This window comes from Elephantulus edwardii, unplaced genomic scaffold (assembly GCF_000299155.1).
Source record: "Elephantulus edwardii isolate Elephantulus edwardi_28Jun2011 unplaced genomic scaffold, EleEdw1.0 scaffold00001, whole genome shotgun sequence".
In the NCBI taxonomy this organism is placed as follows: Eukaryota; Metazoa; Chordata; class Mammalia; order Macroscelidea; family Macroscelididae; genus Elephantulus; species Elephantulus edwardii.
This window is the reverse complement of record NW_006399751.1, coordinates 21959912-21984906: the sequence shown is the minus strand read 5'-3', so window position 1 is coordinate 21984906 and position 24995 is coordinate 21959912. Positions and strand designations below refer to the sequence as shown.

At 39.8% G+C, this 24995-nt stretch overlaps 1 protein-coding gene across 2 annotated transcripts in view; it reads left to right on the top strand.

The window, feature by feature from the left end:
- The window catches only part of MYO1B (myosin IB), a 173699-nt gene extending 149180 nt beyond the window's left edge, over positions 1-24519 (top strand). The window contains exons 21-30 of one of the 2 annotated variants that reach the window (XM_006878749.1): positions 131-217; positions 458-544; positions 2493-2579; positions 6285-6359; positions 7805-7939; positions 11661-11767; positions 14881-15013; positions 15326-15478; positions 17593-17720; positions 24396-24519. In XM_006878749.1, the coding sequence (XP_006878811.1) occupies positions 131-217; positions 458-544; positions 2493-2579; positions 6285-6359; positions 7805-7939; positions 11661-11767; positions 14881-15013; positions 15326-15478; positions 17593-17720; positions 24396-24519 (1116 nt within the window). The remainder of the gene's footprint in view (positions 1-130; positions 218-457; positions 545-2492; positions 2580-6284; positions 6360-7804; positions 7940-11660; positions 11768-14880; positions 15014-15325; positions 15479-17592; positions 17721-24395) is intronic. The other variant, XM_006878750.1, reaches the window with a different exon arrangement.
- Positions 24520-24995: the final 476 nt, after the last annotated feature.

Below are 24995 nucleotides of genomic sequence, written 5' to 3'. Positions count from 1 at the left end.
ATGATAATTACTAAGTCTGCAGGTATGAGTGTATGAGTGTGTGTGTGTGTGTGTGTGTGTTTTCAAGTTGCTGCCAATTCCCCCTCCTCTTTTTTAAACTTTCTGTTATCTGGGTGATTATGCACCTTAGGCTCGGAAAATCCTGCGAGAACTGAAGCATCAAAAGCGATGCAAGGAGGCAGTCACCACCATTGCAGCCTATTGGCATGGGACCCAGGTAGGTCTGCTACCCAGGATCCTCTTGTTCAAGGGCAGACCATGTTTTACCGGCTTCGCTACTGAGCACCCACTGCCTCTCGCGCTTCCAACATCAGTGTGGTGTGGGGAGGCGGCACACGCTTCGGTGTTTTGCTGTTTGATGGTGATGGTGTCTGCCTTTTTCTCTCTCCGTTGGGGACCAACAGTAACCTTTCTTAGCCTTAAACCTCTCTGTAACTCCTTTTCACATGCATCACAGGCGCGAAGGGAACTGAGACGGCTGAAGGAGGAGGCTAGGAATAAACATGCTATTGCAGTTATTTGGGCTTACTGGCTTGGATCTAAGGTACTTGATGCACACACCCCACCGCTCCATCCGGAATTGTGCAGTAATCAGCCTGCTTTCTAGCATAGTCAAATAATGGCTCCAATTAACAGTGGCTCTCACTGGTGCATGATCTGCCAGCCACTCTGGGATCTAATCAACCTAGAGAATTTAGCGTCCTTAGTATCCACAGGAAGTTGAAGCATGTGTAGACAAAAGACTAATTGCTTACTAATCAGACCCTAGTGAAGTGGTTTTTAGTTTGATCTTTTTTGTTTGTTTGTTTGTAAACTCTGAAGCTGCATGCATGTGTGGGCGTTTTTATAAAAAATACACTTTGGTGATTTTTTTACAGATGTTGTTGGGGTAAGAGTGGCATGTGGGAACTGTTAAAGTTTAAGCTTGAATTTGTTTTCTGCCAGTGGAAGTGCTTTTAATGCATGTCTTAAAAAAATTAATCCAGGAATGATTTCCCCCCCTCACTGTAGCAGCTATTGATTATTTTAACAGAAAAGATCACCTAAGTAAAGAACTATCATTTGTGATTTAACAGCAAACTGTGCTCATGCAAAACTAGCTAGAATTGCCATGGAAGAATCCCAGGAATTTCAGAATCAGCTGTTTGCTTTCAGAAACAAAGACCTCCTGAAATATTCTCCCTAATCCCTAGGCATAGTCCTGGGCGCTCTGTGAACGTTTCACATACCCCAAGGGAGGGGAGTTTAGATATTTTTGTTTTTTTTTTTTTAAAAAAAAAATCAAAGGTCATCTCTGTTAAAAATATGTATTCCAACTGGAAAGATAAATATCAATTTAGTCTTATGTTGAGATTATTATTTTTTTATAGTCTTTATTTTTAAATCTGCCTTGTCAACCGTTTAAACCTATTTGGTGAAAAAAGCCAACATCTGCCTGCATAGGTTTTAATTTGCCACAATATGGCCAGAGTGGTTTGTGTTTTTCTTGAGAACTTCTGAAGATCAAGCTAGTTCTATTAGTAGAGTGAGGAAAAGAAATGAATCAAAGGCTAAAAAAGACACCTCCAGATAGTCCATTGGTAGGATTTCACCATCAAATGAGCTCATTTTTCACTCTCAGTCCTATATAAATAACCCAGTGAAAAAGCAAAGCAATATTCCTCCTTTTAAAATAACAAACATAAAATTAATTTTAATTTTTTTTTTAATACCCAAAGCACTTTATTGCAGATCTGGGAGTGCAGAGAGCATCCTCTCAAAAACTTCCTCTCAGTCTAAGATTGGTTATTGGTTTTTATACTTAAAAAAAGTGTTCATTCACAAGAATGTCTTTTTATACTTTAAAGTTAATGAGTACTAATAGACCTCTGGAACACTGGTGGTATAAGGCTAAAGCACTTAGAAATAGAATAGAATAAATAGAAGGTTGAAAGTTTGAACCTAATAACTGCTCCAGAGGAGAAAGATGTGGCGGTCTACTTCCGTAAATATTCACAGCCTTGGAAACCCTATGGGGCAGTTCTACTCTGTCCTGCAGGGTTGAGAGGAGTCCCAGTTGATTTGATGGCAGCAGGGCTTTGGAACAGGGATCCACAGCCTCCTTTTGGCCTTGTTAAGTCAGTAGTGAAGGCAAATCGTTAGGTATCACCCACCTTTCTAACTTCCTGGGAACGATAGTGTTTAGAAAAGGAAGCGGAGAGGGAAGGAGAAGAGAAAGAATGGACCTGAGGCGGGGTGAGTTCCTCACGTTTCACCCAGATTTCGCTTTTCAGTAAAATAAACATTCTAAAAAAAAAATAAATAAATAAAAATCCAAGTCACCAACCAGCCTAACCCTGCCTGATTCTGTGGGTTTAAATGATTATGCACTGTTCTTCTTTCATCCTAAAATCTCATGCATAAATTGGCTCTTCTGTTTGGTGGGGTGTCCCTTTCTGGTCATTTGTGCTGCGTTGGGCTGTCTCTGTTATTTACTATCTAAAACATTCTAGGCTCGAAGGGAATTGAAACGCTTGAAGGAGGAGGCTAGGCGTAAGCATGCAGTTGCTGTCATTTGGGCTTACTGGCTTGGACTGAAGGTACTTTCTCAATCACTTCTCTCTGTCCAGGATGAACTCAATAAAGCCTAGCACATACTAACTCGGAGAATACTATTGATTATGCTTGCTCATGGTCTGCACAGTCATTTAAAATGGCATCTTGCCTAATTTTTGTTTCTTTCAGAATATACTTGTGCACTAATAACTCTCTAATTTGATTGAAGCATATTTGTTTTAATAAGAGGTTTAAAGTAATATCGGTGTGGCTTATTTCATCCTAGGTACTTTTGTGCTACCTATGTGAATATGAAGTTTGTTTTTGAGTCCCTGAGGTCAAGTAATTGAGCTAAAAAGTGGACCTATCATCTGCAGTGACCAGCCTGACATTTTATTTCCTTTTACCCACTTTTCTGTTCCAGTGTTGGATACATGGAATCAAATGTCCCCATAGCAACCATCATTCTAACTGCTTAGCACAGAAACCAAAGAGTTTTATTTATGTCAGTAAACTTGGAAATTTTGATGAACTGAATGAAACTACAATAAGATCTCTGGATCGTTTTGGTTAAAGAGAACTTTCAACTCAGTTCAATGCCTTGTCATTTAGGCAGGGTTTGTTTCAAATTGTTGGTTACTGCTTTAGACTAAGAAGCAACATAAGTAAATAGGGATTTTGAGCCCTTTTTTTAAAAAAAAATTTTTTTTACTAATTTACAAAATTCAAATACATTGTTTTCAAGAACAATTTTTCCCCTCACTGCCAACCCATCAAATTGTACAACCTGATGATTAATCCACTTTTTTTAAAAGAAAGGTCAACTTTCAAAATGACTTAAAAGCAATATAAGGATTTTTATCTTTCAGTAATTAATCATGGAAGTAAGGAGCCTTCTATATTTCTTTTTTGATGATTAATTAGACACTTTTTTTTACATGATTGCTCTTTATTTTTGTTCTTTTAAAGTTGAAAAAATTAACTATTTTCTCATTTATTCACATTTTCTAATAGACATTCTAATTTTTATAAAAGGAAGGTAAAAAATAAGAAAGTCAAAATACTCTCTCCTTCTGCCTGCGGTGTCATGTTTATCATTGGTGCTCTGGATTTGACACTGTATGATTTCCACATTAGAGGTTTTTACTAGCAACGGACAGGTCAAATTCAGCTTGCAGATGATTCAAGCAAACCAAGCTTACTTGAAACAGAATTGCTACTTTAGTAGGTTGACATTATTAGGAAATAAGTTAAAACTTGTAGATTTACCCTTTAAAGTTATTCTTTTTTTTGTACAAGGGCTTACAAAGCTCAATATTTTTAGAACTCCCTCCCAGTCCATGTAAGAGAAACTCATCGTGCTTGTCTACCATGTCATGCAAGTCAGGATGCTCCTTAGTGACAAGACCATTTTATCAGGAGAGGCCGGTCCTTGGATAAGGAAATTACACTTAGAAAAGAAGTTGGAAAAGAGAGGCAGACTCGGTGAGATAGAGAGACAGAGTGAGAGCAGCAGTGAGCTTAAACTTCAGCACTGTGGAATTGAGAGGATGGTGCAGAACTGAGCGAGATTTCAATCTGTTAAACATAAATCCAGTAGAAGTTAGGAGTCAACGCCTAGCAACATCACTGTGTTGTCACCAGCCTTTTATTCCTTTTTGCTGTGTTTCAGGGGGAATGGCTTGCACTATGGAATAGGAAGACAGTATGTATTGCATTGAGCTCAGTTCTGATGAGTTCTGATAAGTGTATCCAGCTGCCTTATTGGTCTTAGAGCCCTGGTCTGTCCACTTACTGTACAGAGGTAACTCATGATTGCTGTGAAGCTGAACACTGTGACACTGATGGGTCAAATGCGATAATGATTACCCATGGTGGACAGTGTTTGGTGGAGCTCTCCGATTAAAACAAGTTTGGAAGCAGGAGTGGCCTCCACTTCCGTAATAGCTTGCCTCTGGAAACCCTATGAACCTGGAGAAAGGATGAAAGTCACACAAGTGTTTAGGACTTTCATTCATAGGGCCTACAACTCGATGGCACTTAACAACAACAACATTAGGACTTCTAGTGTATTTTCACGTAAACTCACTTGAACAGGTCCGTTTTCTTAAGTGATTATAATTTCAGAGAAGATTTTCTATAACTGAAAGCCAATTAATACTTTCCTTTTCATTTCCCTTCCAACAACATCATATTAGTTTGAGCTTGAAATGTGTATTACCCTAACAGCTTCATGGCTAAGAGAGAACTGATGTAGATTATAAATAAAAGTAAATGTCTTTTAACTTTAAAAGAAAACATAACCAGGATGTACAGTTACTCCATAGAAGCAAGGATATCAAAGACTCGGGCTTACTTGGGACACATCATGAGGAAAGACCAATAGATAGAAAAGAACGTCATGATTGGTAAAATACAGAGTTGACAGAGGTGAGGTAAATCCTGAGTGTGATGGGCTGACACAGTGACTGAAGCGGGGAACTTACATGGCTCACTGCTCATGCCGTAGCACAAGCCAGCGTTTGCTTCTGTCACATGTAACCCAGAGGTGTGAGTGAGAATTGATCAATAACTAACAATCCTTAGGTGTCACAAATGGGTTTGGGGCTCAGCTACCGAGAGATACCAGGCTGGGTCCCGTAGGTGAGGGAAGCAACAGATGGAATAGAGATTAGGAGCAGGGAAGTTAAGACAATTTGGGCATGCATTTGTCTTCTAAAGACACCGGCAACTACCTGGTCCACTAGTCCTGGCTTGTGGGAATGGATCCTGCTCTTGTTACCATAGAGAAATTTGGGTTCTTATGTGAAGTTCTTAACTTTAAAAATATATATACTTGAAAACCTTTGATCTGCAAACTGAATTTGGTTTGCTGGTTGCTAATTTACACTCTCTAATGGAGAAATATTTTGAATCTGCAATTAATCCCAGAAAATAGAAGACAAAAGAGAATGGTACATAATGTTTGAACTATTCAAATAGGCGAGTGTTTTGCTTAGTGACCTTCCCATTTAGGTCTGAATGGTAATAAATGTTTTACATTTTTCCCCTTCAATTTCAAAATAGCAATATTATTCCTTCACAAACACCTAATTTACTGCCTGGTATTTGATAGAGACTACCATATAAAATAATATGACAAAAAAAGGAAGGAAGAAATACATAATCCTAAAACTATAATTTGGTCTCTTATGTATTATGATAACTTTAAGTGTAACGTTTGCTGAAAGTAAAATTATGAAAACAGTTAATACAATGAAAGGGAAGATAACGGTAGTTTAAAAGCTTCTTCTAAAAGTTTTATTTTTAGCCACATTCAGCTCTCATCATACATTATTAAAGTTCTATCTTCATAGTTAAGGCTTGTGAAAAGAGCAGGGGAGCTTTTCAGGTAGGTTTTGCCTTTTAAAAATCATTTTAAACAGGCATTATCTTACATAATGTTTTCTGAAATATAATTCATGAAGTGTTTACAGCTATGCCTATATAAAATGTTTCTCATCATCAAATAATAATCAGGCCCTTGAAAATGTGGTAAGAGGATTTAAAACACCAAAGCATTCTGATAATATCACTTTACATATCTCCATTTCTTTTTCCCTGACTTAAAATCTACTTTCTGAATTATGTTTCAATTGTTTTACTGCATCAGAAAAGGTACTTGTAAACGTATTCCTTCAAAGAGTATCACCTGGTGCACAACAGGTGGCCACCCGTTAATCACTATCACTGGCTTTTTCTTTCTCCAGGTCCGCAGGGAATACCGAAAATTCTTTAGAGCCAATGCTGGAAAGAAAATCTACGAATTTACACTGCAGAGAATTGTAAGTTACTGCTTGCACTTGCTATAAATAGCTAATTAGCATTACTACCACCAGCAAACTAAAAAGGTGACTTCTTTAGGAATGATTAAGTCAGCAAGGATACCGAGGGGACAGTCGCCCTCTGAGTTGGAGCCAGTTCCAGCAGGTTTTCAGCAGCTGTACATCTTACAGGTGGAGATTGCCCATCTTTCTCCCTCTGAGGAGCGAGGAGATTAATACTATCTGCCTTTGAGTTCGCACTACAACTAACTCCTTACCACCCAGACCACCAGAGTTCCCTACTGAAAGGGAGAGAGTAACCTTTTTAAAAAATCACCTTCACAAGAATTCTGGTAAAAATTGCATCAGAAAGAATGATCGAGCCCGTCTATGATTAATAAATTGTTCATCTTACTGACACAGCATACTTTGGAGAAAGTAAACCCAAGAAGCTATTGAGGCGAGGTTGGACACGTTGGCAGGCGGAGGGTTGTATGAGGGGAACTGCAGCTCTGTCAGTGTGGAGACCTCTTTATGTCAGAGGAGTGTATTTCATAGGGAGGAGTACAGATTCTGGTGCCTGCTCTGCTACTTATTAGATTGTGACCACACACAGGTAACCCAACTTCTGAGCCTCATCTCATCAGCTATAAAATAGGGATAATAAACAGCACAAACCTCACAAGAGTTATGAGGATTAAGATGGAATCATGATAGAAAGTTTGTACAACAGTACCTGGCACATACTTGAATACTCTAGCGCTGGTGCCATCAGTGGACCCTCCTGGTGATGAAGTGCTCGCTGTCTTTGTGCTGCGATGGAGTAGCCGCAAGACATAGGTGGCTGTTGGGTACTTGAAATGTGACTACTGTGACTGAGAAACTTTGACTTTAATGACTGTGTTTAAATAGCCACCTTTGACTAGTGGCTACCTATTTGAAGATTGAGACTCTGTAGTGATAGTTGTTGTTAGTTTAATACAAGTATCAGTATTCACATCTTTTCCTAACCATCGGGTTGCTTGCTATCAGGAGCCCGGATAGTATAGTGCATGTGCTGATCCGTATGTCTGCACTTCAAACCTATGAGCCGTTCTAAGGGAGAAAAGTGAACAGTTTCTTCCATAAAGGTTTACAGCCTCTAAAACCCAGTGGAGGGTTATGATGAATCAGAATTGACCCAGCAACAATGAGTTGGGATTGATTTTTAAAAAGTGGAATAGAAATGTCCAAGAGAAGTTGTAAAGTTTTATAGATGAAAACTTGCTAAATTTCACAAAAAACCTGGTTTGTTGTTCATGATGTTGTTGTTGTTGTTAAGTCCCATCAAGTTGATTCCAGTTCATGGTGACCCCATGCCCAACAGATCAAAACCTTGCCTGATCTCGCACTTAGCATATGTAGAAGAATGTATTTTTCTTCTCTGTCTGACTAATCTAGTGTTTTCTTTTTTAAACTTGGCCCAGATGCAAAAATACTTCTTGGAAATGAAAACTAAGATGCCTTCTTTATCTCCAATTGACAAGAACTGGCCCTCAAGACCTTATCTCTTCTTGGATTCTACTCACAAGGAGCTGAAAAGGATTTTCCACTTGTGGAGGGTAAGAAACACCTTGTTCTCTATTTTCCAGAGACTTCCTAGCTTATATTTTGAGTGTTTAGGAATGTTATGTAGAAGCACATTTTTAATTACTCAAGACTTTGGCATTTCTGTGCCTTGCACTGTCCCTGGCACTGCCTGAGGCCATGCCTGTGGGGCTACTCACGTGTAGTTGGTGGGGAGGGCACTGCAGTTGGACTGTCTTTCCTTCCACGTTCCACTTGCTTTCAAGGAGTATGTTTTCTTGCTTGTCTATACTCGATGCCTGAGAAATAGTCCTGAGAAATCATAAAATTTTAACATCTTCAGACCAAGTGGTTAAATTTGTAGGATTTACCTTGTGAGATTTTGTGCACAGACAAAACATACACACACATGTCCACTTCCTAGTCTAGGGAGTTCTCGTGGGTGAAGAGTTGCACTGCCATATGGAAGGTAGGTGGTTCAAATCCACCACCTGCTCCTAGGGAGAAAGATGGGCAGTCTTCTCCCATGTGATTTAGGACTTCTGAAAGTCCACGGGACGGTCAGCTCTATGGGTTGGTCCTGGGCATGATGGCAATGAGTTGAGTGTGTTGTCTAACTCGAAATCCCCAGAGTCACCGTTACCCAGTTTCTTCTAGTTCATCGTGACCCTGTATGGAGAAGAGGGTTTCCAAGGTTGTAAGTCTTTATGTAAACAGACTACTTCATCTTCCTCCCAAGTTGTGGCTGCCAAGTTTGAACTGCCAGTATTTCCATTAGCAGCTCAATGTGTGATCCACCAGGACTGTTTTGCTGTACTAAAGAGAAATTTGTTGGACCTCTTGTCTTGCTTCGACTCCCTAACTGTCACCAAAGCCCAGTGGAATCCTGGGCACTCTGGCCAAGTAAACATCACCAGCATATCAGATCTACAGGAGATGTTGCCCTCACCTGGGAACTCAACCTACTGTGACAGCAGTGTACTATAAAATGGAAGAACAGAGACACTAAGTCACAAGATGACAGTCCTAGGGCAGAAGTTAAGAGGCAAGGACCTTTCCCAGTACTCCCTCAAACAGAAATCCTTCCCTAAAATAGCTAACGTTCTCCGGAAACTCTATGAACAGTGCTCAGGTCTTTTGTTCATAGGGTTGCTATGAGTCGTCTATGACTTGATGGCACTTATAACAACGGCAACATAAAGCTACGTTGACCTAGTGGACAGAAAGTTATGCTACCAGGCCCAAGGTGGGTGATTTTAATCTGCAGCCTTCAGGCCTGGTTTAAATTGTTTTTTTGTTTGGTATAGCACTGGTCTGTGAATTGCTGTACGGAGATAACTCGTGGTTGCTGTGATGCTAAACACCGTGACACTGATGTGCCAAATGCAATAATGGAATTGGAAAATCAAAAGAGCCAAACTTGGTAGACATTTCCTAAACTGAAGGAACTAAAGAACCAAGTCAAGCCTCAAGTTGCAATACTTGATGCTGCTATAGGCAGAATATAGAATGATCCACTAAGTAGTAAAAGAAGATACAAGTAGTAGACAGTCACTGTGCCAAAAAGAATTGGACATCACAGAAGAATTTCATGAAACAACATACATGATCCAAGAGGCAGTGGTTTTGAAGGAGGAAGTTCAAACTACTCTGAGGCCAAAAACAAGGGCTCAGGAGTTGATTGACCCATTGACATATTTCAACAAATGCCACCGTGGACATGCTTATCAGGTTCCAGGAAATCTGGGAGGACAACTCCCTGGCCAATTGACTGGAAGAGATCTATATTTATTCTCATTCCAAAAAATGGGTGACCCAACAGAGTGCAAAAATTATTGATCAATATTACTGATAACACACACTAGCAAAATCATGTTGAAGATGATCCAAAAGCTACTGGAACAGTACATTGACAGACAACTATCAGGAATATAAGCTGAATTTAGAGGAGGCCATGGTACTAAAGACATTATTGCCAATATCAGATGGTTCCTTGCCAAAAGCAAACAGTACGAGAGGCATGTCTGTGTTTCATTGAGTATTTAAAGGCATTTGACTGTGTGGATCATAATAAATTATGGCTAGCCTCGAAGCTGAACATCAAGAAGATAAAGATTCTCACCACTGGGCTAGTTGACAGCAACATGATAGATGGAGAAGAAATTGAGGTTTTTAAAAATTTCAGCTTATTTGTCTCCACAATCACCACTCTTGGCACCAGCAGCCAGTAAATCAAAAGACATATTGCATTGGGGAAGCCTGCTATCAGTGACCTCCAAAGTGCTAAAGAGTAATTATGTCAATCTAGAGACTAAGGTGTGTCTGATCCAGGCCATGGTCTTAGTAATTACTAGCTGTGCATCATAGAGCTAGACAATGACTAAGGATGCCAGAAGAAGAATCAATGCCTTTAAGTTGTGGTCTAGAGAACAGTATTCAGCATACCATGGCTCACTAGGAGAACAAACAGATCTTCCTTGCCCAACAGTGTAGGCGTGTACCATAAGCATGAGAATCCCATATCTAGAGAGTAACTTTTTGCTAATTAGTATAGTGAACAGGGAGCTCTGGTTTGGGTGGTAAAGAATTGCACAGCTGACGCAAAGGTACATGGTTCGTATCCACAGCTGCTCTGTGGGAGAAAGATGAGCAGTCTCCTTCAGTGCTATTTCCTGTCTGTCTCTGAAAACCTTCTGGAGGGTCAGCTTTGATTCAGATCCATCTTAACAGTACACAGCAAAAAAAACATAATGACCAGTACTGGCATTACATACTGTAACAAGATTTCAAGATTTGTTTTCTAATTCTTTAAGTTGAGTCTGTTAAGTTCACCATCCTCAATATATCATCTTCCCTTTTGAACCAGAGAAAGAAAATTTCAGCTTAGTAACCAGAGAATGGCTGATGACAGGGCTCTGATCTGACTCCTGAGTCTAGTTTAATCTTCTTGTGATGGAATGTAGGAGTTGAGAAGACTGTATCCCTGAAGGGAACTTTCCCTTGGAAGAAGTAGGCAGCATGACTAACTCTTCTTCATACAATTATTGCATTCATTTAGCTGTACCTGTAACTGAATTTCTTAGCCCATCTAAAAAACTCTTGGCCCTGCCCTTCCCACCACCTCTCACTCCTTTCAGAAAAAAATCTTAGAATGGGAGGGGGGGTTGTAGGGCCATTTCTCTAGCCTCCTGTCTACATTGTAAATTGGGGATGGGAGGATTTGGAGTGGTGGTTTCTCAAGCTGCAGGTTAACCCATCCTATGAATCATTAAATAAATTTAGTGTTTTAAATGAATGCAGTAACAAATGAGGAAAGGATAAGTATTGTTTTCTAAAGCTTTCATATCACTTTGTCAGTTTGTGGCAATTACCTGTTTGTGTCAGTCATTTGTCTGTAAATATATGCACTGGGTTGTGATGTGTAGCGTTTTTCTTAACACTAAGCACCAAAGAAAGAATGACAGCCGAAGGACTAGAAGATCCCCAAGTTCTGACTTCTTAAGCAGAGGAAACAGCACACCCAACAAGGCCCAGGGCAGCGAGGTGCCCCTAATGGGTTTTGAAGAAGCATGCTACATTCTGCAGTGCAAATAAGAGCTGTTACTGCATTTTCCAAGACAAGTTTTTTAAACTCACAGAAGAAAAATGTTTCAGAATTCCCATTTGATCTTTTATATGAATGCTTCCTATATAATCACTTTTATTCTTGTTACTGTTACACTGACAGCATACTTGCTTCCTTCTCATATTTTACAGTGTAAAAAATACAGGGACCAGTTCACAGACCAGCAGAAACTTATTTATGAAGAGAAGCTAGAAGCCAGTGAACTCTTCAAAGACAAGAAGGCTTTGTACCCATCTAGGTATTTTTCTTTGCTTTATCCATACCTATTTGTAAAAGTTTTTCAAGTATTTTTAAGTGAAGTTTGGATCAGTAATATAGAAGAGATTTTCAGTTATGTGAATTGTTCTATAATGCTTGTAAACACATTGGCTTCCTCAGCTCTAGCAAATCTGTTGGTGTAGCCCACAGTATTTTGTGCTGATATCTTAAAAAGCTGTGTCCCCACTGGTTCAAATCCATCAGCAGCTATGCTGGATAAAGGTGTGTGCAGTCCTAGTAAGATTCAGTCTTGGCAATGTGTTGGAGGGTCACTGTGAGTCAGAACCAACTTAACTGCAGTGAGTGATCCATGACTTGTGAGGTGTGTGAAAACATTGAGCCCATTTACTGTTATTTGAGTGAGTTCCTTAGAGTTTGATTTCCACGGCCTGTGCAATGAGTTCAGTTCCTGAACTGTAGACACTGTAGACACAGATAAAAGAGCCTTAATTGCAAGTGTACCAGCTGATGCCGTTGGTATTGACTCTTTTTCTAAATTCTCTTACATTTCTAACTTTATCATTTTCTTCAGCATTCTCATCTGATGTTTATAAAGCAGATTAGACACTTTCTGAGTAAATGTGTAGCAACTTTTAACTTCTCCCAAAGAGTGGCCTAGAGGTAAAAGTGGAGTCTGTGCTTAATGTATTTGCATAGATTCCATAAATTGTATTTATGCTCTCTACATCTTTATCCACATTTGAAAGCTCTTCCTTTTTAAAAAAGATTATGTGAATGTAAATGAGTAGACTCATTTGTTTTAAATATTTTCAGTTCCTCCCTCAGCTACATTTGTCAGCTTGAGGGGGCGGGCATGCACCTCCTCACCCAAGCACAGTGACTAGACTCAGAGTGTCCAGGAGGGCTGTGTAGAAAAGCACATCAAACAGGGAAATTGTCTCTATGCTTTCTTCAGCAACTGATCATATTCAGCTTTTTCTTTATACATTTCTAAATCAGAGTGTAAATTTCCTGACCTACATTCCTTATAGATGACTATTCAGAGTTGGGAGGGAGAAAAGACTTTGTTTGAGGAACCAAAATGCCCTTAACATTTTTTTATTATAAATAAAACCACATTTAAATAATAAAAAATAAAAGATTAGCATCAAACCAAGTTCTTTTTAGGTAGCTTTAATAGTTTTATGGGTGGAATAATCACTCCCACCTCCGTGTGGGGTAGCAGCGGCTCTGATAGGCAGAGCCCTTTCCTATCTGGGAGCTGTGAAACTCTGACCACCTACATGGATTTTTTTCCCACTGGTCCTCCACCCACTGCCCAAGCAGTTAACTGTGTATCTGCAAATCACTAGGATTCCGTGGCAAAATGAAGCATTTGGTATCTTCTAGGAGCAGTACCGTCTCGGTTTCTTTGACAGAAATCCTTTTCAGGGGGTCTTCTCACAGGTCTTTTCAGGAGATCAACAGTTCAGTGATGTGTGAGAGATACGTGTCTTGAAAGAGTTAGACTGTTGGAAAGAGAACTGCTGAGAGTCGGAATGCTTACTCAGACATTTCTCTCCATTTGGGGCCATATCCTACCGTAGGATAGGCTTGATTCTTCTTTCATTCTTCTTTTATTGATTGTTCTTTCTGCTGACGTAGGGCATTAGCCAAAATGAAAACCCTACTGAGGTAGAGTCAGTCTGAACTCAAAGTGACATTCCATGAACTTTCTGAGGCTGTGGATCATAATGGAGCAGACTACCTTATCTTTCTCCCCAAGGAGCTGCTCGCCTTTTACCTAGTGGTCCAACACATGGTTTCGATCCACCAAACCTCCTGTAAAGCCTGGGAGACTTAGGTTTTCACACCCTTAGTAGCCAGGTGATTTGTAATAGTTTTCTCCTTAAGTGGGATTCTAGATCCAGTCTTTCCCAGAATGCTATTGATTTCTTTGCTCTCTAATGAGAATTAAATTTTGCTCTGAATCAAGCTATAGTAATGATTTGTGTTCATTCTTCCATTGTCATTGTCACACATTATTTAAAGGTGTTAGTAAGGGCTTCATGCCCAACTGTTAACCTTGTGTAACTTAGAAAAACTTAACTGCTGTCAAATTGGTTCCAACTGTACTGACCCTCCACGAAGTTTCCAAGGCTGTAAATCTTAGGGCCACTATTGTAAAACAGGACTGACAGTGGGTTTGAGCCAAGACAGAGAAGAAGGGGAGGAATGAGGTATACTGCATTGCAACAAATGAGGGAGAGAACTGTGTAAAAGGGATATATGATTAGGTATTATTGTCATGACAGGAGTCCAGAATGAAGGCTGCACAGTGGAATGGACTCGAGGGGAGGGATTATATAGCAATGAAAGAGTTTTTCTTTTACTTATCAAGGAGAAAAGTGAATTAGGGGGAAGGGGGTGGGCAGGGAGAAAAGTGCAACAATGAATAAATGGAAACCCTAAGTCTGTGTAAACATTCATTAAAATTAATTAAAAAAAAGAAGAAGAAGAAGAGCCTGCCTGTTCTTCTCCCTCAGAGCTTTGGTGGGTTCGAACTGCACAACCTTTGGGTTAATAGCACAACTTGCTACCAACTACGCCACCAGAGCTCCCTAGCCTGGTGTTAGAACCAAGAGTTGCCATCAGATCAATTTGAGGCAGCAGCCTCATGTGCGTTAGAGAAGAACCGAACTTTTCAGTGCAGTCACTTTTCAGGAAAAGATTGGCAGTCCTTTCTTCTGAGGCACCTCCTGGGGAGCCCAATCTGTTCCCTTTTGGTTAGCATCTGAACCCATTAGCCATACTCAGTGACTCAAGCAGGTAAAAGAGAGTGAGTACTATTTCCTACATGGGCTGCTGCACACTTGAGTTTTAGTTGTGATTGTGATTTTTTTTTTGTCCTGAGTACTCTAGGTGATAAAATTTTTATGCAAATTCTGCCAAATGTTATGGTTATAAAATGTTAAAAATAGGGATTTCTTTCCGATTCATTTGCTAGCTCATATTTAGGATAAATGCAAGTATAATATACAAAATCTATAAGATAAAATAATTTTTTATGAAAATGGCCCTCCTTTATGTGATTACTTTTCCCCAGTAATATTTCCATTGGAAACCGTTATATGGCTTTTTGTTCCCCTCTAGTGTTGGGCAACCATTCCAAGGGGCTTACCTGGAAATTAACAAGAACCCTAAGTATAAAAAGCTCAAAGACTCTATTGAAGAAAAGATCATCATCGCTGAAGTTGTGAACAAAATTAACCGTGCTAATGGGAAGGTAAAATACTGATTCTGGAGACTAATGCAAAGTGGGAACAATTTTCCTTAGTGTTCTGAATGGTAGCATTTACTCTTCATATCCCTACAGCTTGCTCTGACGAGGCCTGTTTTCCTTACCTTGAAGCTCAAGCAGATTTTTCCTTGCTGTTTGGAAAGTTTTCGGATTTTGTCTGTGCTCTTTAGTCTGTATTCTATTTACATAGTTTATGTGTGCTGAATGATTGATTGGAGGGAAAAAGTCTGCATTTGTGCACAAATTCAGGGAGAGTTTAGGGTGTTTTTGATGGTTGTTCTGATTTGTGTGTTTTAGAGTACATCCCGGATTTTCCTCTTAACAAATAATAATCTCCTCCTTGCTGATCAAAAGTCTGGGCAGATCAAGTCAGAGGTTCCCCTGGGAGACGTGACCAAGGTATCGATGAGCTCACAAAATGATGGCTTCTTTGCCATCCACCTCAAAGAGGTAAAGTGTCAACTGGTGACTGTTTGAAAGATGTCTTCACTTGTCCAGACTCTCAGCCCTTTCACCTTTCAGACCTGCTAAATTGTTTTACCTGAAGTTTATATACCTTCTCACTGATTTATAAACTTAGTCTGTATTCACTTAGTTGTGAGATCTCAGGCTAGATTTTTCCATAACTAAATAAGATTCATTGTTTTCATCAACTAGTTCTTTTGAGCTCTTTATTTAATGGAATAGCTTTTTGTTTGTGCCTACCATGATGGGCCATGGACTTTACTTTTGAGACTGGATGTGAGGAAGACAGAGGGAAGGAGGAAAATGTGCAACGATGAATAAATTTAAAAAATCTTATGTAAATAGATGAGAACTTCAATGGATTAAAAATTTTTTTAAAATATTCACTGTATCCAATACACAAACAAAAAAGATTTATGTGAAGTAAAAAAATGAGAATACATAGAAATATTAAAACTTCTCAATTGTTATTCTCCCACTTATTTCCTCAGTATGCTAACTTAGCAAATATTTTTTTTCACCTTTGCTTGGGTTTTATTTGAAATTAAAGATTGCAACCATAATAATAATTGCCTAATAATTTTGACCTGAAGATTTTTGAAAGTTCCATGCATTTAGCTTATAGCTAGAAGCTCCTGTTTGTGAAGGAGTCATTAAGGCTGCCATTGATCTCACAACTTTGTGACCAGGTTTGGGTCATTTAACTAGTGTGTGCCTATCTCATTCTCATTTTCCTTATTTTTAAAATGATGATATAACTTACAACTATAGTACCTATTCTTTGTGAAGATTAAATGTAAAGTGTTTAGCAAAATCCTTGCCATATAATAGTCACTGAGTTAACGTGTATTGTTATTTTTGTTATGTGCTGTTGAGTCGCTTGTGACTCATAACGACCCTATGCACAACAGCCCTAAACTCTGTTCTGTCCTGTGCCAATCGCACTGTCTTCTGACACTCCCATCCCGATTACCCCAGTCACTTAATCAGTCCATCTCATAGAGGGCATTCCCCTCTTGCGCTGAGGTCCCTCCACCCTCCCAAGCATGATGTCCCTCTCCAAGGATCGGTCTTTCCTTACCACATGTCCAAAGTATGTTAAACAGAGCCTCAGAATCCTTGACTTTAAGGAGAAGCCCGGTTTAACCCTTTCCAGTAATGTGTATTAGCATATGTTAATTGTGTTTATTGTTATGTGTCTTCAAGTTGGAAACAACTCATAACTGATTTTCCAATGGGAATTCAGAGCCTGTATACATCAAACAGGAGGAGATTGCCCATCTTTCTCCCAAGGAGCTGTTGATGGGTCCAAACTGAATGCCTTTGGGTTGGCAACACAGCTCCTTACCACAGGGCTACCAGAGCTCCATTCATGTAGCTGAGAGTGCCATTTCAGCCGATGGTGAACTTAAAAAACCTTGTTAAGTTTAGCCCACACTTTTTATCTCATGTATAACCTAAGCTTAAGGAGTAATATCAGATCGATGATTCCTACCCACGTTTACTTATTAAAATCACTTGGAAAACTTTTAGAAAGATTGATACTCAGATCATATCTTAGTCCAGTTAAACCAAAATTTCTCCACATGGGGCACAGGCATTACTTTTTTTCTTCTTTTTTTAAGCTCCCAAATGATTCCCTTGTACAGTTAAGGATGAGGCGACTGCCCTCAGATTTTCACTGGAAGTAACACTTCTGTTCTTCTTGTTGTTGTTTCCAACCGTATCCCTAAGGAATTTTTAAAAATAGCTGTTTCAGAATAGTGAGAGTTAGATCAGTGCTTCCTGAACCACCAAAGGGTCTTGCTGTGGGCTCCAATTCAGTTCCTTCTCTGACAAGCTCCTACATGGTGTTGATGGGCCTCTTGTTCATTTGATCTCCCTAGCAACAGCAAGGGGTTAGATAACCTTACTAAAGTGCTCCAAGCAAGTTGGGAGAAAATCCTGCTTTTGGCGTTCTTGTTAAATTGAGAGAATGGCCTCCAGAATCCATTCTTTCAAAAGAGATTGTAAATACATTCTTTTCAGTTTAATCCATAGACATTTACTTCCTAAGCTGCCTTTACTCATGAAAGTCTGATTCTTGGTTTGCCTTTTAGGGCTCAGAAGCAGCTAGTAAAGGAGACTTTCTCTTCAGCAGCGACCACCTAATTGAAATGGCCACCAAGCTCTATCGTACAACACTCAGCCAAACCAAACAGAAGCTCAATATTGAAATTTCCGATGAGTAAGTTCCTGGACTGCAACACTTTGTCACTTTCAGCTGTTTTGTTTCAGTTCAGCACCCTGATCACGTGCATTTATTTATATAGCAGGTATTAAGTACTGAGTAGATGTTTGGCTTTGCACTAGGTGATGGATGGGCAATGAGTGAGACTAATCAAATTTCATACTGATGATGATACAGTAAGAAAGGCAACTATATGGTAAAATTACCAGTGAGTGATATGGTTTGAGTTAGTGATTGGGCTTTTGGGGATGACATTAGGCAAAGGCTCAGAGTTATTTTTGATAGAATAACAAACAGGACAGTGACATTTTGCAGGTAGTGATTTTTGGGTTGAGACTGGAATCTTGCACCAAGGAAAAGAAGGAGTCATGCAACCATCTGAAAGAGATGCTTTGAAGGGCAAGGAAGACAGCAGGGGCAAAGACCCTGGGGTGGGAGACAGCCTTGCAGAAGGGTGAGTTAGAGTATGATGGTAGAACATGATCATGGAGAGAGACCTAGAGACAGTGCGGAGCTCTTCCTGGGGACGCTGGCAAGCCACTGTAGGTTTTAAGTGAGAGTGGTGTGGCAGTGGCATGATCTTACTTACGCTTTTCAAAGTTCACTGTGACTGCTGTGAGGACAGCAACAGTAGAGCGGGAAGAGTGAATGCAGAGAAATGCGTTAGGAGGCTCTACTCTCCGCTGTGCAGGGTGAGGCTGGCATGTGTGTAGGATGTGAGAAATAGATTCCAAATGCCATGTGAAGGAAATAAAGAGGACTTATTAACAGATTGCATGTTAGTTTTTGAGCCTGAGCCCAAATGCTGGTGCCATTTAATGCTGTAGGTGACATTGAGAAAAGAAGGTTTGGGGTAGGAGAGGATGGTGTGAAATCTAGATTTCTGTTTTAGATGTTTGATGTTGAGATGACTTACTGGGTTGGTTTTTTTTTCATGTTTTAAAATAGACTTATAAAATAAGTCTTCTCTGTTGACAAGGTTTTATTAGTAGCAAGACTGGTATAAAGTTGAAAAATGTACTCTTTCCCCCCACCCCCCCACCCCCACTCCTCACTTTAGGATTCTAATTATAGAGGCTGTATTTGGCGTATTATATACACCTTACATTTGCATGTTGATACGAGATCCTTTAAAGGGGTATGAGTTACAGTGTTAATTGGTTACTTTTCAATAATTGTCTACTACCTGCTTACATACTTTGCAAGTGTAGTATCAAGTTCCATAACAAGATTGCTTAGGAAACATTTTCTAATTTTCTAATTAAAAATTTGCCAGCCTATTTCCGCTCTTCCTAAAAGTCTTTCTAAAGGGAATTACTCCTCCGTCCAGCCTCATTTTGTAAGCATAACTCCTTTAATGCATCAGTGCTTACAACTTCTTGGATTCTGACTGTATAACAAGGTTGTTAGACTTAGATGAGAGATTGTAATACATTTCTATCTCCACATTTAAAATTGCTGTTTTGATGAAATAGATTTTGTCATTTTGCATTTTAGAGGGAAAAAAATAACAGCTGATTGTATTTCAATTAATTGGAGTTTTAACCTGTTAGGATCTGTTAGAGTTTTAAAGCTCCCTTGTAAACTCACTGCCATATAATCCATCTGATTGCAGGCTGTAAATCTTGACATGAGTTTGCCATCTTTCTCCCACAAAGCCACTGGTGGACTTAATCTGCTGAAGGAGCGAGGCTTGTTTGGTTAGCAGGGCATTCCACACTGCCTCACCAGAGATCCCCAAACTCAAACTCATAAAATCCCTTTAGTTTTTCACATTTTGGATGTTGCACTTCTGTGCTTCTTTGACTGCTAATTCCCACTCATGATGGGAAAAGTATGCATCTTGCAGACAGCAAGAGCCCCTTCATATATGATGACTCAGCCTCTTGGTTTGTCTAGTACATTAAGAAGGCTATCTTTCCAGAGAACCAAATTCCATGCCACAAAGGTCTTCCTTTAGACATTTCACAAATGTGTGTCTTCAAATACTGCCTTTGTAGGGTGTAACAACATGCTGAGAAATGACCTGTTTTCTGGTGGAAATTGTAAATCTTTGCTGCACCTCTTTCTCAGTTTTCCATTTGATTGAGGTCTCAAAACATAATGACCCCACTTGCTCCCCACATGAAAAGTAGACGGTTTCCTGGCTGGTTTTTCAGAAGCAGACCACCAACTCTTTCTTCCAAGGTGCCACTGGCTAGACTCACCTACATCCTTTCAGTCAGCAGCTTATTATTTGCACCACCTCCTGTCACAAGTTGTCATTCTCCTGAGGGAGTTTGAGGAGACAGTGTTATGTTGTAGTCCCAGACTTTCATCCATGAACTAGGATCTACACAACAGTACACAACCGAGGAGCCCCAGCAGTGACTCATAGTTTATGTTTACAGTTAGAAAGTACATGAAGAAATCCATGTACTCAACAGAGATACTGCTTTATCACCATAAGTGTGACAGTGTGAATGCCATCAGCCTTCAGCAAGCCCAGTTTTCAGAGTTAAGTTTTACAATATTATTGTTACTGTTGTTATGTACCATCAAATTGGAGCCAACTCATAACTGACCCTCCATTGGATTTTCAGTTGCTGAAAATCACACAGAAGGAGATTGCCCATCTTTCTCCTGTGGAGCAACTAGAGGATTTGAACCACCTGATTCTGGGCTGACAGTGTAACTCCTTACCCACTACAGCTCCCTTTACAATGTGACCATCTTTTTATGAAAAAGAGAGATTTTGAAACTAACCCCTAAGACTGTTCTCTCCAATTCCTAATGAATGATTAATCTCACAGTAATAATAGTTGATGAAACCTTGCATTGCACCAGTGAGCCCCTTCCCGGGCAGCACAAGAAGGCTTCAGAACGAGGCTGGAGTGCGTCTGTTTCATAATCCCCAGGAGCTGTTAAGTAGGGATTATGAATTGCCATAGCGAGCATTGTAAATTAATTTTTTTTTCCAAAGCAGTGTGTAGGAGTACCTGGGGCGTTTTTGTTTTTAAGCCCTAAGAAGTGGCTGTATTTCATTTTATTGCTGCTGATAGTATTTAGTGTGGTAAACAGTTCAGTGATTAAAACCTTCCTCAGTGGATTGATCCTTTTCAGAAATACACGCTATTCCAGCAAACCTGATTTCTAGAGCAGTATGAATAAATTTGATGGTAGATATGTGAAGACCGTTGAAGTTTGAGTAACTTAGTTTAACCAGCATGTGTAGAGGATAATATCTGATTTCATTGAGAACACAGTTTCAGTCGCCCTATGATGATGCCTAGTCTTTGAACTCCTAAACAACTGAACTTGTAAATAGACTAAAAGCATCTTCAAATGATCTGCAAGGTATGTAGTATTTCTAACAGTGAAGTCTTAAGTTTGGTGAAAACTAAATGCAATGTGTTCTAGTAAATATGTTAAATATACATGTGCACCTATCCATGTACCCATATTCTCTCTCACACACATATAAACACATGTTGTTGTTATGTGCCGTCGAGTCGCTTGCGACTAATAGCGACCCTATGTACAACAGCCCTAAACCCTGCTCTATCTTGTGCCAATGCTGTGTCTCTGACCCATCCCGAATACCCCAGTCACCAAATCAATCCATCTCATAGAGGATCTTCCCCTTCTGCGCCGTCCATCCACCCTCCCAAGCATGATGTCCCTCTCCAAGGACCTCTCCCTCCTTACAACATTTCCAAAGTATGTCAGACGAAGCCTCAGAATCCTTGCCTCCAAGGAGCAGCCTGGTTTAACCCTCTCTAGGATGAATCTTTGTTTTCTTGGCAGTCCAGGGTACATTCAATACTCTTCTCCAGCACCACAGCTCAAGGGCGTCAATTCTCCTTCTATCCTCCTTAGTCATTGTCCAGCTCTCTGATGCATAACAAGTGATTGCAAAGACCATAGCCTGTATCAGATGCACCTTAGTCCCCAGAGTGACACCATTGCTCTTCATTACCCTGGAGAGGTCCCTAACAGCAGACTTTCCCATCACAATACTTCTTTTTTATTTCCTGGCTACTGGTGCCAAGAGTGTTGACCGTGGAGCCAAGCAAACTAAAGCTGTGAACAATCTCAATCTCTTCACCATCCATCCTGATGCTGCCAATTGGTCCAGTGGTTCACTCATTTTTGTGATTATTCAAATTATCTATGAGAGTCTAGCAATCCATATGGGGAACTGTTCTACTTGCCATGTTAGGGTCATTCTGAGTTGGAATCTACACGATCTCACGCAACATTTAGTGTTGCCTTTTATTGGGATTTCGAGCTCGGCTGCTAATCCAAAGTTGAGCAGTTCAATCCCAGCAGCAGCTCTAGAAGACAGCCGAGGCAGCCTGCTTCTGTAAAGGTTCACAGCTTCGGAAGCCCTCTGGCAGTTCCACTGTGTATAAGGTGCTGTGAGGGGACATCTAGTCAAAGGCACTCCTTTGGGCTTTATTTAGAACTGATAATAATGGATTCCGTGTTAGTATTTTTCCAGAGAATGACTTCACAATCATGCTTCAGTTTCTGCTCCTAAAGTGGAGATAAAATAGTAATACCTTCTTCACAAAGCTGATTTAAGGCTAAGTTGGTATGTGAATTGTTGAGAACAGAACGGTGCACAGGGGCCATGGAAGTTAACCACTGTTATTTCCTGTGTGTGTTGTGATCACACACTGTGAGGACAAACCGTGAGCTAATAATGTATGCTGAAGTTTCTGACAAAAATCATTTCTATATACTTTTTCTTTTTCACACAGTATAACTGGTTTTGGGAAATATAACTGTAAGTGTTTTACTTACAGAACTTGAAAGGTGCCTTTTTTGGTGTAAGCCCCAGATGTGTGAATATGCTGGCGAGATGGTTCAGATGAATGCATGTATTCCTTAAAACGTGGCTCTTCTTCTCAATACTCTCAAGTTGAGGAAAACAATCCATTTAAAAGCTCAGGAAACCTGTTTTTAAAACAACTGATAAGTTAGACTGCTAGGTTATCATATTGCTCTCCAGTAGATATTTGCAAAGAGGGGGCTTTTTAGACCTTGAAGCTGAGATGACTGTGTACAGAGCAGAGCTTTGTCATTGCTGTGGTGGCAGTGGGTGATCATATGGTTGTTAGGATGACTCACTCAGTAACACATCCGCAACTCAAAACATGGAAAACATTGTGATATTACACTGATTATGGTGTTGGAAGAAAAGGGAAACAGTTTGCAGATGGTAAAACCATCTTGTTGTCCAATCATTTTGCTCTCTTTTTCCCACATTGATGTGGTCTTTGAGGACTGAGACCTCAGTTTCCATCTGGGTGTCCTGCACAGAAGGAAGCTGGTGTATGTTTTTTATAAGAAGTGGTGAAGAAACATCCTTTGGCAGCCATGTGAGCCCTGCTGAGCTATAAAAGGCCAGAGTTCAGTTTCCCACAATGTACCACAAGCACTACTGGTGAAGGATGCATGTGATTTTAGATAAAGCAGAGATAGGACGTCTTAAAAATGTTACAGCTTTATAAGTGTATGTACATATAATGTTGTTAGGAGAGGCTGTTCCATGGAAAGGGACATCATGCTTGGTAGGCTGGAGAGTCACCAAAGGAGAGGAAGACCTTCAACAAAGTAGACTGATAACAGCGTCTGTGACAATGGTCATAAATGTGCCCGGGGTGATAAGGACTGCCCAGGATAGGACAGGGTTCAGATCTGTTGTTCATAGAGTCACTATGAGTCATACTCAGTTCAGCAGCACTTAACAGTAACAACAACAGCAGCGTTAACAGTGTTATTTGTAATATCAGAATTGACTCATAGTTGTTCCTCTAGCGGGATTTCAGCAGCACTAAACCACGTAGGAGGAGATGGCCAGTCTTTCTCCCACAGAGCATTTGGTGGATGAGAGCCCAAGGGTTTAGGAGTTAGTAATGCCCCAGCTGCTCTGTGGGAGAAGGATGGCCAATCTGCCTCTGAAAACCCACCTGAGGTCAGCTAGGAGTCGGTGCCAACTTGATGGTACACAACAACAATGCAGCCTCTAAACCACCAGAGCTCCCATAAAAATGCAATCATATCTATTCAGTAGTTATTAGGAAAGTAGAAGTGCCCCATCACACCAAAGGGTTTCATCAGGATTGTTGCGTAAGTCACAGCTAGTTTGAAATATATTCATAGAAGTTAAAAATAACAATAATTAGCATAGTGTAGTGATGGGACAAAATGGTGTAGAAAATTATGTGAATGACATTTGAGAAACCAATCTGGAATGTCTCTAAGATCGCTGCCTTCTTATTCTGAAACTCTTTATTTCATTTTCTGGATTTGTTGACAGTTTGCTAGCACGCCTCTCTCCATTTGTATTTTTGGTGTTCAGAATCAGAGGAAAAAGGAGTTCTATAACATGTGTTGCTCTTTTCATGTGAAACCTGGGAGTAGTTATTCTTAGTTTTTCTCACCTTGCAGCAATGAGATGAGTCCTTGAGCTTCCATTTACTTGGGGCTGTTTGAAGGAATATGCTGCATAGTATAGAATGATGTGATCTTAATGGGAGAAGTGCTCATGGGAAGGACAGGAGCTGCTGGAGATCAAAACCCTTATAAAAAGCTCACAGCGGTGTAATTATCAGGTGCTGTATCATTGATGAAATTATCAATTGCTTTTCTTTGATTTTTTTTTTTTTTATTCTTTCCTCCTAGGTTTCTGGTACAGTTCAGACAGGACAAAGTATGTGTGAAGTTTATTCAGGGCAGCCAGAAAAATGGGAGTGTCCCGATGTGTAAACGAAAAAACAACCGGCTCCTGGAAGTAGCTGTCCCGTAACTGGGGCCCACTCTCTGCGGCCATGGACTTGTCTCTTTGTAACCGTGCAATTGGAGTTTTGTTTTGTTGGGGGTTCACTCTATGTTTGGTAATTGCCAATGACTAATAATAATGAGTCCATTGGCAAAATAAAAATATTTGACTAATAATTTTTATTATTGAAATAGTTTTAACCCTTAAAATACATTTCCTGTCCGATGGCAGGATTATAGAAACTAATAGTGTCTGGGCTGTGCCATATGTGGGTTTTTTATTTTAGTCACCACATTAGATCTATGTACCATAAACCAACATATTATTAAAAAATCATTAATACACCTAAGTATAGAAAGCAGTCTTTAAAGGTATTTCATCAGATATTTATTGAATGCCTACTATGTGCTAGGCACTGTGCTCGATGGCATAAAAACTTATTAAGAACTTTAAAATTTTATTTTTTTTTATCATTAAGGCATTTATATTCTGGTGGATTTGTG